Source organism: Brassica napus, chromosome C1 (assembly GCF_020379485.1).
Source record: "Brassica napus cultivar Da-Ae chromosome C1, Da-Ae, whole genome shotgun sequence".
Classification (NCBI taxonomy): domain Eukaryota; kingdom Viridiplantae; phylum Streptophyta; class Magnoliopsida; order Brassicales; family Brassicaceae; genus Brassica; species Brassica napus.
In genome coordinates this window covers 25,816,738-25,831,135 of record NC_063444.1, presented here as the reverse complement: position 1 = coordinate 25,831,135, position 14,398 = coordinate 25,816,738, and the positions used below count along the sequence as shown (strand labels likewise).

The 14,398-nt window shown below is 44.9% G+C and overlaps 3 protein-coding genes across 3 annotated transcripts; 2 read left to right on the top strand and 1 right to left on the bottom strand.

Moving 5' to 3' along the window:
* Nucleotides 1–302: 302 nt before the first annotated feature.
* On the bottom strand, nt 303–2,235 carry LOC106373478. Its single transcript, XM_013813646.1, has 5 exons — nt 1,914–2,235; nt 1,554–1,620; nt 998–1,493; nt 807–926; nt 303–746 (listed from the first exon to the last, which is right to left on the bottom strand). The coding sequence occupies exons 1-5, from the start codon at nt 2,233–2,235 to the stop codon at nt 303–305; spliced, it is 1,449 nt and encodes a 482-aa protein (XP_013669100.1).
* A 1,615-nt stretch (nt 2,236–3,850) lies between these two features.
* On the top strand, nt 3,851–5,577 carry LOC106374648. The gene is made up of 5 exons (XM_013814628.3): nt 3,851–4,011; nt 4,106–4,432; nt 4,512–4,951; nt 5,052–5,262; nt 5,352–5,577. Exons 1-5 carry the CDS (start codon nt 3,909–3,911, stop codon nt 5,393–5,395), a joined length of 1,125 nt encoding a protein of 374 aa, XP_013670082.2. The 5' UTR covers nt 3,851–3,908; the 3' UTR covers nt 5,396–5,577.
* Nucleotides 5,578–5,808: 231 nt separating this feature from the next.
* LOC106374645 (receptor like protein kinase S.3) lies at nt 5,809–6,948 on the top strand. The gene has a single exon (XM_013814627.3). It carries the CDS (start codon nt 5,959–5,961, stop codon nt 6,946–6,948), a length of 990 nt encoding a protein of 329 aa, XP_013670081.1. The 5' UTR covers nt 5,809–5,958.
* Nucleotides 6,949–14,398: the final 7,450 nt, after the last annotated feature.

Sequence of the window (14,398 nt, the reverse complement as noted above, 5' to 3'; positions counted from 1 at the left end):
ATCCTTTCGGAGTCGCGAAGGGTCGTCCTTCTCGATGCCATGTCCTTTCGGCAAAAGGGAACAAGAATCTATCGGAGCACTGTGATAAACCCTAAGCGAAGTAAAACTTTATAAAGACCAAGGCGTCTCCGTATCTCAACTATCTAGATAAATGAATCTCGAAGACTAAGGAAGCAAAGATATTCTGAAAATCATGTTTATCCATTCAAGATAATCGAAACTCGCGATCAAATATCGCGGAAAACAAAAGCCTGAAACAAAAAAGATAGTAAAAAAAAAAAGAGATATAGAAACAGAAAAGATTAACTTGAATCGGCTCCATCGGGAACAGACGACCCTTCGGCTTGATCCACCGAATCTTTAGAAACTTGAGGAAGATCGAGCTTGGAGATTGACCAATCCGATACGGTAGCCAAAGTAACAAGACCTTCACAGTCCTTCTCCATCTCCTTCAAACGAGCGAGCTCAGCATCCACGGTTAAGCCCCCATCCTTAAGCTCGTTCAGAAGATCGATGTTGGCGACCACCTCTTGCAACTGGATCTCAGTTGACACCTCCTTTTTCTTGTTCATCCACTTCTCCTTCAAGGACTCTAGAATCTCTCGATATCGTCCCGCGACGTCACGGCGAGCGATGCGAGAAGCACGACGAATATCTCGATCCCTCTCGACTTCAAGTGCTACGATTTTGGCCTTCTGAGCAACGGCCTGGGCCGCAAGAGTCGTGCCCTCCTGGCGAGTCCTCCTCTAGTCATCGGTCAAGGCCTCGATCTTTTCAGCATCCCTTTTACCCTCTCATTTGGTGACTTCAAGCTCCACCGAAAGCCTCTTGATCTCAGAACCGATGATCTTGATCTCCTTGTCATTCTGAGAAACCTCAACGCAATCCTCCATCGCTACAACATACTCGTTAAAGGCTTCCATAACCTAAAGAAAGCGAAGCTTACAAATAAGAACCTCAAAGCACCTTTCAGAAGGAAAGAAAGCAGGAAACAGACCTTAGAGCTCACGACCGCCACTTTGGCGTAAGCCTCCTTCTCGGTCAGAGAAGTAAGGGACGGAAGACGGCAACCCACAGACCTCATGCGACCGGTGAGAGAGATCAGGTCGTCCTGAGCCACAAAAAAAGGACCATCACCTTCAGAAACAGGCCCCGGGACGGTTGATTCTCGCCTACAACGGGACGGACCAGGCAAGGCGGCCTTCGACGATTGACGTCGCTTACGGGTCACGGCAATGGTTTTGTCTTCTGAGCCAGGGCTCAACGAGACAGGAGATCGTCGCTCCTCAGGAGCATCTTCATCATCGGAATCCCGAATCGAGATCAAGGGAGGTCTATCAGAATTCTGCTCCTCGACGTCGACCCGGAAGTACGAAACAACGATCTCCTCACAAGCTGCCTGATCAATCGGTCTGAAGACTGAGCTTGGATGGAAGGAGTCGCAATGACTTCCTGAGAGTTGCCAATAACCGGTGGGGCCCTGTTTGTTCCTCCTGGCATGGCAAAAGCAGCTCGGATCCGGGTCTGGTCAAACGATGACCAGTTCGAACGACCTCTCCGGAGGACTCCCTCCGATCAAACCCCGAATCTCGTCCAACATCGAAGAACTTCCGGAATGAACTGAAACAATTAAAGAAAAAACGAAGATTTGAATCACAAATCCCCCAAAGAAAAAATGATCGACATTAAGATTAGGAAAGAACTAACCTATATTCCTAGTCCAATTCCGGGGAAGTCGAGAGAAATCGAAGTCGCCCATGGACGCTCGATCCACCTTAAAGACAAAAAAATGTTCGCGCCACTTCTCATCGCGATAAGGGATGTCCTCAATAATGTGGCGACCCACGGAGACACGAGGAAAGTTTTGGGACTCTGCTTGTTCCGCTTCACCAGAACAAGGTGACGGAACTCACCAAGACCGAAGGAAAGACCTTCCTCCATAGCTCTAACCAAGAACGCTACGAGATGCCTAAGGAAGTTCGGGCAGATTTGATTAAACGATAAACCAAGCTCTGCCAAGATCTCGAGGATAGGCTCCAGAATCGGGAAGGTAAGACCGCAAGATTGGAAGAAAGGGAGATAAGCTCTGCAATATCCTCCTCGAATGGTCTCGGGAGTCTCAGACGCAGAAGCCAAGTCAAGGATGACGGTGCGGTCGACTCCATACACCTTGTGGAGATCCTCAAGATCGTCGGTCTCAGTCGTCGGATGAGGGAAACTGAATGAGGAAGACATCTCAGGTTCTATGATCAAGAAATCTCAAAGAAATAACAAAAGGAGATGAAGAAGAAGAATCGGAATTGAGACAAAAAAAAATCTCTTGCGCATTTATAGCCACCCTAACGGCTCTATCGTCATTCTCGAGAAGGATAATGATGACCTAGGACTCGCCCTAGCGGCGGCTGATATAGCCGTTACGCGCAAGAATAAAAACGTGCCAAACAACGGTCTTCAAAGTTTATCATGAAGTCAAACCAAAATCGCACCAGTTACCAAGCGACGAAATCAGAATTCAAGCAAACCGCCTCTTTTCTTTTCGTTCAAACCAAAAGAGGCTGGAGGAAAAATGTTGGACCCAATTTCGGTTAATACATTAATGGGCCACGATCAAGGATATGGGCTGCGAAGAGTTAAAGCCCATAACGAGCACGCGAGCTCGAGACGGAGACTTCGAAGAACCGGAGATCGCGGAACGGTTGCGAAGAACACGGGAGCAGCCCATTATAAGAAGAGATCGATGCATAAGAAAGAGGATACGCTGAAAACCCTAGAGAGAGCTACACCCATACTTCGACCTTGTTTTCATCTAGTTTTAGCGTTTGATCTTATCGATCTCGTTCTGTAACATTCGATCTTAATTCGTTCATTGTATTCATCCTTATTCATCAATAAAGTCTATTTTTGCCTACTGGAAACTGATTACATCGTTGTGTTCTAAAGATATCGTTGTCTACGTCATTTTATCTTCCCTAGATCAAACTCCCGATAACTAATAAATACATAGTGTAGATTTTAGGATCGATAATATCCATGGAGAAAAGTTGTCTTTACATCAAGCTATTGTAGTTCCACATTGAAATGTACTACTACGTACAGTAAGTATCTGATGGATACATGTTTTATAACTGGTGCAAACATCATCTGATAATCTATGCCCAAACATCTTCTGATAATCTATGCCCTTCTTCTGTGACTAGCCTTTGGTTACAAGCCGTGCTTTGTAGCTGGGAGACTCTACTCCAACAATTCCAGGTTTTCTTTTAAAGATCTTTATGCAACAAATCGATTTTTGATCCTTAGGTCTGTCAATCAAACTCCAAGTGTGATTTTTCTTCAGAGACGTCATCTCTTCTTCTGCTGCATCTGTCTATTTATCGTTGTTAAGATCATTCATTGCCTCTTCATAACTTTCAGGTTCTATTCTCCATTATATTTACTTCTCTTTCTATTCAATTCACATTCATTGAAGTTATATGTGCTTTGGACTGATCCGGAGCTATTTAAAATTCGATATCAACTAAATTTCGTGTGTTCACTATTTTCCTTTTCACACAAGCAATATTTTGGGTCAGAAGTTCCGAGTCTTGCTTGAGTTCTTTAAGGAGTGTCTTTCTATTTTCTGCTTCCATTTTTTTCTCTAGAAAACCCTATAGATGCGAGTCCTATTATTCAGCTCAAAAAGTCAATACCTAAGGCAAAGACTGTCTCTTCTTTTTTTTTAATGTTTCTTCCATTGGAGGCCATGGCTATTCTTAAGCAATTTTCTTGTGGTCTCTCCAAGAACCTCGGATAAACAAGATTCAGGGACATGCACACCACCCTTTCTTGTCTTTATATTCATCTTGTGTTATCATCTGAGAATCAAAGTTCCAAAACAGAAAACCTACAAGACTGTTTGTTTTTCTCAAATGTCGCATCAACTTGACCCGGTCGCTGAGCTCGAAACCTTAAAAACACATGTTCATCAACCAGGAAGCCCTAGCTTCTCAACACTTCGCCAGCGTCATCATTGTAAATCTCTTCAAGAAATTATCTGATTTCACAATATATTTGTTTTGTTGCTTCTCCCTAACTTATTTTGATGTTCTTTCATACTTTTTTCTAGCTGGTGAAGCGTCTAAATTGTCGCCTATTGGCTCACCAAGAAAGGAAAATGAGCATCATGGAGAACATTCCCACCATAAGAAATCTTTGTTCTCAAAAGTGAAGGATAAGGCAAAAAAGCTGCAGCACAGTCTCAGCGGCAAGAGGAGACATGATGAAGAAGGTGATGCAACCATGTCGCCACCATTTGGCAGATCCGCAGACCACCAAGTTAAAGAAGCAGGAGGTTTTGCCACACTTTCACCACGTGACAAGTCTAAAGACCATAAAGTAAGAGAAGAAGGAGAATTAGAAGAAGAAAAAGATCCTGAATATCTCGGAGCCCCAAGTAAATCAAAACTGCATTGACAAACAATATTTATTTTATTTTTATAAATTGCTTAAGACTGATTGATGGTCTTGTGTAGTGTATGAATCAAAGAAGGCACCTGAAGAGCTAAAGGCCACTGCGAGACAGCATCCCCGAGAAACTCCTGTGATCACTGAGACGAATGTCTTGTCTGTTCTCCCAGCCAATCACCACGCTGAACAACAAAAATATTGTACTGGTTCCAACAGAGAAAACCCTATGATCTCTGAGAAGAATGTCTCGTCGAATGTCAAGCAAGAGAAGAAAGGGAAAGAGTACACAAACAAGGAACCAACTAGTCCAAGCAAGACAGTAGCAGAAACCGTAACAGAGACGCTAGCACCTGCTTATGCCAAAGTCTCTGAAGCTACTCACGCTATAACCAAGAAGATTCAAGATATGGCTTTCCCGAAAACAACAGATGCAGAGCCGGAGGTAAAAGATGTTTCAGAAATCAACACCGCAGGGACTAACCAGCCTCCTGGCTTCAACACTAAGGTACTATAACTTGTTTATTATAAGTGTTACCTCTCCATCTGCGTCTGCGCATTTGGATAAATGAATTAGTCAACCATTTTCTGCTTGTAATGGCAATCAGGTATGGGACAAAGGCGTGTCCATGAAGGAATACATAAGCCAGAAGTTTACGCCTGGGGAAGACGATAGAGAACTTTCTCGAGTGATATCTAAAGCTATAAGCCCTCGCAAAGCCTCTTCCGAGGCTGGTACATTTAATGGAGCCACAAACATGGTGCCTGCTTCAAACTCATCAGACAACAAAGCTCCCATTTTAGCCAACACAAATGAGAGTGAGTTCCTCTTCTTATCTTTAAATAAAACAATTTTATTTAACCATTTCAACCTGCATTTGTATTCTGATTCATTTGTTGAAATGCAGTTGTTAAGGAAGAAAATCATGGGAAGATGCTTCAACCAAACTAAAGAACAAAGTGGCTGTGTTAAATCTGTATTGGCATCTATTTGTTGTATTATGAGATTGAAGATACTAATACATCATTTTTGTTTTATTTTCATTCATTTAATTGACCATTAGTTTTATTGAAAACACGATTTTGCTTTCTTGTTGTCGACTTCTGTTATAAAAAAAAAATATTTCACGTTCAGAAAAAAGGATTTTAAAATTGAATTCATCCAGGTGATCAAGCAGATGAATCTGTTCAACGTGCAACTTTAATAACATTTAACTGATGATGAAAGATCTTAATTCGAGATTATGAATGCAACTCGTATTATTAAATACCATTTTAAGAGATTGATTCCCATTAAAGAACAAGAATGGACGGTCCGGTACAACAGTTGACCTTGCCCCCTGGAAGAAAGTGGTAGGCAACTCATTGCCCACAAACACAAAAGTTCACCAAACGGAGACGGCTTGAAAAAGTTGCAACAGACACAACAATGCCATTTACAAAACTGGTTCAGACAACAAAGTAAAAGCTGTCTTGAGAACCTGCAAAACAAAAACTGAAAATTGATTTCTGGAAATGGGAGCAGCCTTAAGATCAATGTATGCCAACAGCAAGTATGAAGAAGTCAGAGAAGAATGGGAGGAAGATTACAGCCCTCAGAGATTTTCTTACAAAGCTCTTTACAAAGCCACCAAAGGGTTCAAAGACAGCGAGTTGCTTGGTACAGAGGCAAACGGGACAGTCTACAGGGGAAAGCTTTCGTCCAATGCACATATCGCTGTGAAGCGAGTCGCACTAGATGCAGAGCAAGATACGAAGCACCTTGTTTCTCAGATTGTTGGTATTGGGAAGTTAAGGCACAAGAACCTTGTACAGCTCTTAGGATACTGCAGAAGAAAAGGTGAATTACTATTGGTCTATGATTACATGCCTTACGGAAACCTGGACGATTTCTTGTTTAATGAAGAGAAGCCTAAGCTAAGTTGGTCACAAAGGTTTCACATCATCAAGGGAGTGGCTTCAGCTCTTCTCTATTTGCACGAGCAGATCGTTCTCCACAGAGATGTTAAAGCCGCGAATGTACTCTTGGATGAGGATCTAAACGGTCGGCTAGATTTTGGCCTGGCTATGTTCGGCACAAACAGGAACCCTATGCTTGGAAGCGTAGGGTACGTGGCTCCGGAGCTAATCATCACAGGAATGCCAACAACCAAAGCCGATGTGTATTCATTTGGGGCTTTATTACTTGAGTTTGCATGTGGGAGAATGTTCATAGAGTATCCAGGGAAGCCTGAAGAGTTTAATCTAATCAGCTGGGTATGTCAATGCTCGAAAAGAGGGAACTTGGTCGGTGCCCGAGACGCTAGACTGGAAGGAGATTACGTCAGCAAGGAGATAGAGATGGTACTGAAGCTTGGGCTACTCTGTGTACAGTACAACCCAGAGGACAGGCCAAGCATGGCACAAGTGGTGAGTTATCTTGAAGGAAAAGATGTTTTGCCTGAGATGCCTCCAGACACTCCTGGGATCAGTATTCCCACACCATACCACGAAGTTCTGGCCTAGCGGCATAGTGTCATGAGTGAGTCTACTTTCTTCAAACACCTTCAAAAATTTGCCCAACCATTGAAAGGTCTGCACTTGCTGATTGTACTTTACTTCATAACAACAATTATGGCCAGCACACGCTTGTACTGTTTATATATGAAAAATTTATCATAAACGTATGACAATAATAATATAATATCATAGTTAAGAGTTTTCCTATAATTCTCGTGAGCAATTTTCTCTCAATAACTTCTAACCTCTAAGCTAAGTTTCACTCAGCCTAATGGTGTATACGTTCAGAATGTTCTAGAGCTCGGTGTAGCCCACCATTTAATCATTCACTGTAAAAAGAAAAGACACAGATTTGTGATATTTCATTCAACAGATTACTCATCCAGCATTAATCTTCAAGCAAAAGGAAAAGGAAACTTTCTAAATCACATTCAATAACCAAACACCGAGACAAATCTCAAGTTTTGGTTCTAGTGTTGAACCGTTAAATCGTGTCCAGACATCGAACAGCTTACCGGTTGGAGACAATGTTGAGCAACCGACTCGATCTATTGATTCCAGAATATCGCTTTGAGAGAAACTCTGAGCACAAACATCTTCCCGATTTCAATACGCGGGAAATTTGATTGATTTAGCGTTCTTCTGTATAGAATAGAACTTAATTCAATATCGATTTTTCTTTGCATTAGAAATCGGGAATCAATACTAACCGGATCAATCTCATATGCTCAGAGGATGGCGAATTTCTCTCTTTTTTTCTATCAAACTATTTCATTAATAAAAGATAGTTACTCTCCCAAGGGAGGGGTTACAACAGAACTTAAAGCGGATTTAGCTAGTGAGTCTGCGACAACATTTTGTAAACGGGGAATATGAAAGTATGAGATAGAATCAAATCTACAACTCAGAACTCTAATATCGAACAATACACTATGAAGTAGCACCGTCGAGGAAGAGGAGTTGAGAAGGTTGACGAGAGACTTCGAATCAGATAAAACGATCACCTGAGAGAAGTCATGATTGACTGCATCCAACAGTGCAGCCTTTACCGCTAGTGCTTCTGCCACAATAGGCGCAGCCACATGAAGACGGATACCAGAGTGGTGTCTAACTTCGACACCCGCAAGATCAGTAAACACCCAGCCCTGTCCACTGTTCCTCGAGGCAGGGTCTCAAGCTCCATCCGTGAAACACCTGAGGCCAGTAGGAGGAAGGGGAGGGGGAGGAGATCGTGTGTTGGTAAGTCGGCCAGATTTCTCGGTTTGAGAAGCCTCCTCCCAACAGCGAACGTCCTTCAAGACTCTAAGGAGCAGTTCCGATTCCGTATAATACTTATCTTCAAAGAGTAGTCTGTTACGGTTCTTCCATAGGTGCCAGTAGAGTGTAGGGTAGATCGGTGAGAGTCCCAGTCCCGTAGGTGGTAGGTTGATCATTTTAGTGTTACTGATCAGGAGCTCTCTCATTGTAGAGACAGAACCTGCAACTGGTTTAAACATCGCAGGAACAAGATCCCAGACTCGGGCAGCAAAAGGACAGGAGAAGAATAAATGTAGTGGAGTTTCTATCTCTCCACACCTTTTGCATTTGGCTTCAGCTCGAAGGCCTCTAACACGCAGAGTATGTCCTACGGGTAAGGCTCCATTTGTTGCTTTCCATAATAGTGCCTGGATCTTAGGAGGAGTGTTCAAGTTCCAGTTACATTTTTTCCAAGGGAAATCAGGGTTCAAGGCGGGAAGATGGGCCTTTCGAGCCATAGCATAGCCTGACTTTGACGTATAGGAGCCAGAGGCCTCCGGTAGCCAGAACAGCTCATCCCGTTTATTGTAGTCACTGGGAATGAGTTGGAGAATACATTCCTCATAAAGAGGCAAGTGCCGCCTGATAGACTGGAGGTTCCATTCCTTCGTTTCACAGTTAATGAGGTCTGAAACAAGAAGGTCTTGGCTTACAGCAGATGGTGGAGGGCCGATGGGGGTTAGAGGTTCGGAAGAAGAGAGCCATGGCTCAGACCAAACCTTGATCTGAGATCCAGTGCCCACACTCCATCCAAGTCCCAGGTGGAGTAAGTCCCGGCCCCAAATGATGCCCCTCCATCCATGAGAGGCCGATGATCGGCAAGCACAGTCCCGCAGGGACTCAGAGTGGCAATACTTACCTAGGAGAGTCTGAGCCAGCAATGAAGTAGGTTCTCGGGTCAACCGCCAAGCAATCTTAGCCAACAGAGCCTGGTTATAACACTCGATGTCCCGAAATCCAAGACCTCCCAAGTTCTTTGGCAGAGTGAGTTTAGACCAGGCCACCCAACACATTTTTCTAATATTTGGTTTTGAATCCCACCAGAACCTAGTAAGTAAGGATTGGATTTGTTTACACAGCGAGGCTGGTAGCATGAAACAGGATATAGCGTAGGCTGGAATGGCGGTGAGGACAGCTTTGAGAAACACTTGTTTCTCCGCTCCCGAAAGAAACCTTGTAGACCAGCTCAAGATTTTTTGCCTGATACGATCGATGATGCTGTTAAAGATGTCCCGCTTATGTCTCGCAAAATGTTCAGGAAGGCCAAGATACTTCCCAATGCCACCTTCTTTGTCAATGGACAGGTAGATTAACTCTATTTTTTGCAGGCAGCGCAGTTTTGGAGGAGAAAGTAATGGTTGATGTGGCCGGGTTGATACATTGACTGGAAGCTCTCTCATATTTGGCCAGCAAAGATCGAAGATTGGAGCAGCTTTCCTGGTCTGATCGAGTGAAGAACATGGTGTCGTCGGCAAAGAGCAGGTGATTGACGGGAGGGCAGTTGCGAGCAACTTTGATACCCGGAAGAGATCCTGACTCTTGAGCTTGTGTACACAATCCCGATAAGACCTCCGTACATAGGATGAAAAGGTACGGGGATAAGGGGTCACCTTGTCTGATCCCACGTGATGGTTTAACTTTACCCTGTGGAGCTCCATTCACAAGAAACGAGTAGGAGACAGAGGTCACACAGACCATGATCCAAGAGATCCACCGCTCGTGGAAGCCGAGCCGTCGCAGCACTGCTTCCAAAAAGGCCCACTCAATCCTATCATACGCCTTACTCATATCCGTTTTGATAGCCATGGAGCAACGGACTTTGGCCTTAGAGGTGCGTAGATAGTGAAGAATCTCGTGGGTAATGAGAACATTGTCTCCAATAGCCCGTTTAGGGACGAAGGCAGACTGATGCGGTGAGATGATCCGAGATAACAGTGGTTGGAGGCGTCTCGTAAGGATCTTCGCAATGATCTTATAGTGGGTAGAACAGAGAGCTATGGGGCGGAAATCCGCGACCTTCCTCGGACTTGAAATCTTTGCGATCAAACGGACGTGGGTTTCATTTTGACGAGGGTGTAGGTAGCCTGTCTCAAAGAACTCCCGAATGTCTCGGTACACATCATCTCCAATGGTGCTCCAAAAGGAGTGGTAGAAGCCCGCCGAGAAGCCGTCGGGGCCGGGCGCTTTATCCGCGTGAATGGCAAGAACAGCATTATGCACTTCGGTTTTGTCTGGTATTGCTATCAGCCGGTCATTGTCTTCCTGTGATATACACGGCGATAATGCTTCGTTAACAGTCTCCAGGCAGTCGGAGCCAGACGAGGAGAATATATTGCGGAAGTACTGGGAAATAGTATGCACAATCCCCTCTTCCGTATCAGCGATCCTGCCCTCCTCGTCTTCCAGAATCGCAAAGGAGTTCACCTGCCGCCGTCCTCGGGTAATAGCATGAAAAAAGCCGGAGTTCCGATCTCCACATTGAAGCCATAAGATGCGACTTCGTTGTTTCCAAAACTCCTCTTCCGCAAGATAGGCTTTTTCTAACGTAGCGGTGGTGGAGTTTATCAGATCCATATCAGGGGCCGGAGACGATAAAGCTGCTTCCAAGATTTGATGAGCTTCTTTGATAACCTCACAACTTTTGATGTTTTGCTCCTTTGTCCAGTCTATGATTTTCCTCCTGATCCTGTCGAGTTTGGATATCACCGCCTCGTCTCTAGTTTGTGGCCATTGCTCTTGCACCAACTGTTGAATAGCAGGATCTTTCCTTAAGCGTCGATCAAATCGAAAGGTGCCTTTCCTTGGGGTTTTGATTTGATCAAACAGGGTGAGGAGCGGGCGATGATCCGAACCCTCGAACCGGAGATAGACACAGCATCCGGAAGGGAAGAGCTCAGACCAAGCACAGTTAGCCATGGCTCGATCTAGGCGGGACTGGATGAAGTGGTCATGCCTCATTCCCCTCCATGAAAGATGATTACCAGCGTGTGGGAGGTCCCACAGGCCCGATTGGGAGACAAAGCTGCAGAAAGCTACAAACGAGCCTTCCCACCGTTGAGGGCCTCCAACCTTCTCGGAATTGTCGAGTAGATCATTAAAGTCTCCTGTTATAAACCAGGCATCGCCCCGGGCCTTTCCCAAATCAACAATTTTGTTCCAGAAGTCTGGCCGATCTTCTCTTCTCAGTGCGCCGTAAATAAAGGAAGCATAAAATGAAGACTTGTTGGCGCAAATGTGAGTGTCGATAATATTGCAAGAGGAGTACAATACATCAACTTTTATATCATCCTTCCAAGACAACATAAGTCCACCACTCAGGCCAGTAGGTGGGACAGAGAAATGTTGCTTATATAGAGAATTTTGAAAGTGTCGGAGAACAGTTTCATCACTGTTTTTTGTCTCTATTAGAAACAAGATATCGGGAGAAATACGAGATCGTATCTCTTTGAGTCGCTGGACCGTCAGGGTGCTTCCAATCCCTTGACAGTTCCAGCTCAAACATGCTAAGGAAGCGGATCTTGAAGTGGCCGAAAATCCGCCACCTTCTTCTTGCTTGCTGGATAGACCCTAGTAGAAGGCCCCGTCTGGAAAGCATTGCGGGCACGCCCACCCATCTTTGAGCTCTCCGCAGCTGGGGTTGGCTTTCTTTTGGGTGAGTTATGCACCTTAGTGATCCTTCTTTTCTTCACGCATACTCCTTGTCCAGCGGTGTTGGGCACTTTCTTTGGTGCCGCTTGAGGCGGAAGTTTGCGTTTGCCCAACGTTTTAGCAGCAATGCGTTCTGATCTTTTTGGTGGGGGACCTAAAGGTAGCGTTACAGTAACGTCTGGTTCCGCGGATACAGGGCCAAGCCGCATAGAGACATGTAGTCTATCTTCACTGAGAGTTCTGATCGGCGACTGTTCCGCATGTTTAGAGCCTGAGGCACCAGTTCTACCAGTGATCGGAGCATCTCCCATAGTTTCTTCAAAATACTGCACCTCTACATCTTATAGCAAACCAGAGTTAATAGTAACATCCTCATTACGAGGCAAGGTTTCTCCATTAAAGGGCAGAGAAAGTCGTTCCATATCCAGACGTCATTCTGATGAAGCAATTAAGCTCACTACCGGAGAAATTCTCTCGAGGCAGGACGACGCTCCTTTGACCCATTACGCTTTGATATTGTCCCTGGTGGCGTTCTCATAGGTTCTCTGGCCAGGCGAGGCGGCGGGGTATGAGAGATCTGAGAGACCGGGAGTTGTCTGGAAGTTCTCACCGAAAGTCTTCCAAAGCCTCTAGGATCAGAGCGAGGAGCAGAATCCGCTTCTTGGTCTTTACGTGGCATCCAGGCTTCCTTTTTTGAGGGCTCAGATCGACGAGGAGGGGATCTGGGGGGTGGGCGTCTGTATTCTACTGAGTCAGTTCGACGTTCTGATCTATAACCTCGCTCCTCCGATGGCTGAGGATGTCTGATACGTCGGTCTCCGTTATTATAAACGGAGCGATGTTGGGAGGAGGAATCATAGTGCCTCACAGATTTAAAGGGTCGAGCATCAGTCCTCACCCCTTTTCCTTCAAATCTTCTTCGCTCAGCAAGTTTTTCCAGAGTTCTTGCTTGGTTGATACCCGCGGGGGGTTGAGTAGAAGAGGATCGCGAGGGACACTGATCTTGTTCGTGGGCGAGGTAAAGGCAAGAGAAGCAATGTTTCTCAAGTTTCTCATACTCCAATTCCACTTCCTTGACCTCTCCCGAAGGTAGACTTATCTCGAGGTGTCTCTCTAACGGTCTCAGCCCGTTAATGAAGACTCGGACCCTTCCGTTGGGAACGTCCTTAGAGTCGACGTGTCCAAGTTCAGAACCCATGGCCTCAAGGGCTTCTTTAGTCCAGTAGTGTAGCGGTATTCCATGGATGCGGATCCAGAAAGCAATGATGGACGAGAAGTTGTCTACAACTATAGGTTCCCACCGCTGAAGTATAATCATCCAACGTTTGAAGTGGTAGGGGGCCTTAGCAAGAATTCTTTGGAGGTCCTTTTCAGATTCAAAGGTGAACTGAAATAGATGGGGGCCGAGCTCCCGGACTGTGATAGAGCCTGAGACATGCCAGTGTTGGACGAAAAAAATCAACCAGAGCTCGAGTATTTTGAGCAGACGGATTTGTAACTATGCCAATGAGCAAGAGCTTGTTCTGTTCAATAAGAGTCTCGGTGTTTGTCGCCGGGATCGGTTTAGGGGCTCTACGAACCAGATTCTGGTAAGTAGCGGTCCACTTAGCCTTCTCAGAGGTAGAGTAACGTCTAGCAATTGGAGTAGAGGAAAGTTCGCAAGGGGAATCCGAGATGTGGCGTGAATCTTTGGTACCAAGAAGAAACTAACAATCCCAAACTGAGCAAGGACTAGATAGGCTAGTATTATGAGGTTAAGCACTCAACCTTAGGAAGAGGTGGTAATTTATCGTCGCAGGTTCCAAACAGAGAAGGCCTGAGTAGGAAAATCAACCACCAACTGGAGAGAGCAGAGCATAAGATCGGCCATTTTAAAGAACGTAACGGACCTCAGGGGGGCAAGGCTGCGTGTCCTCCGACAAGTCGGGGGCTGAACCCGGAGAAGGAAGAACCAAGGAGGCGGCTGAAGGAGAAAGGTGGTTTTGTCAATTTAAAAATTTGCCAAAAACGAAGGGAAACCGGGTAGATGAGGCAAGTCAGAAGGTGGCAGGTCAACTTCAGATTCCAAAAAGAGGAAATTAACCGGGTAGATAGAAATTGTGGGTCACTCAAATCAAATTGGTAAACCAGTCTTGGGAGTCGGGCCTGAGAGAGAATTATATATTATTTCTGGTGAAATTTTCTCTAGAAACAAAATATTCTCCTTTGATATGAGGGTGTGTATCAACCAATCAGAATGGAGATAACTTTACGGATGGATTTTTTCTTTGCCAATTTTCAAATTCTTTTGGAAAATTTCCAAGAAGTATATCAAGAATATCTTCGAGTTTCGAAAACTCTTTAATATTTTTTCAAATTTTCCACGACATTGAGTGTTTGTCTAGGGGTCATCGCGCAGTCATCTCACAAAACATGCACTCATACCAAGCGAAAAAAGAACCAAACACAACCAATTCACTGTTTTTACTTCTAATGGACGAGAATCTGGCGCAAGTAATGCAGTCCATGTCTC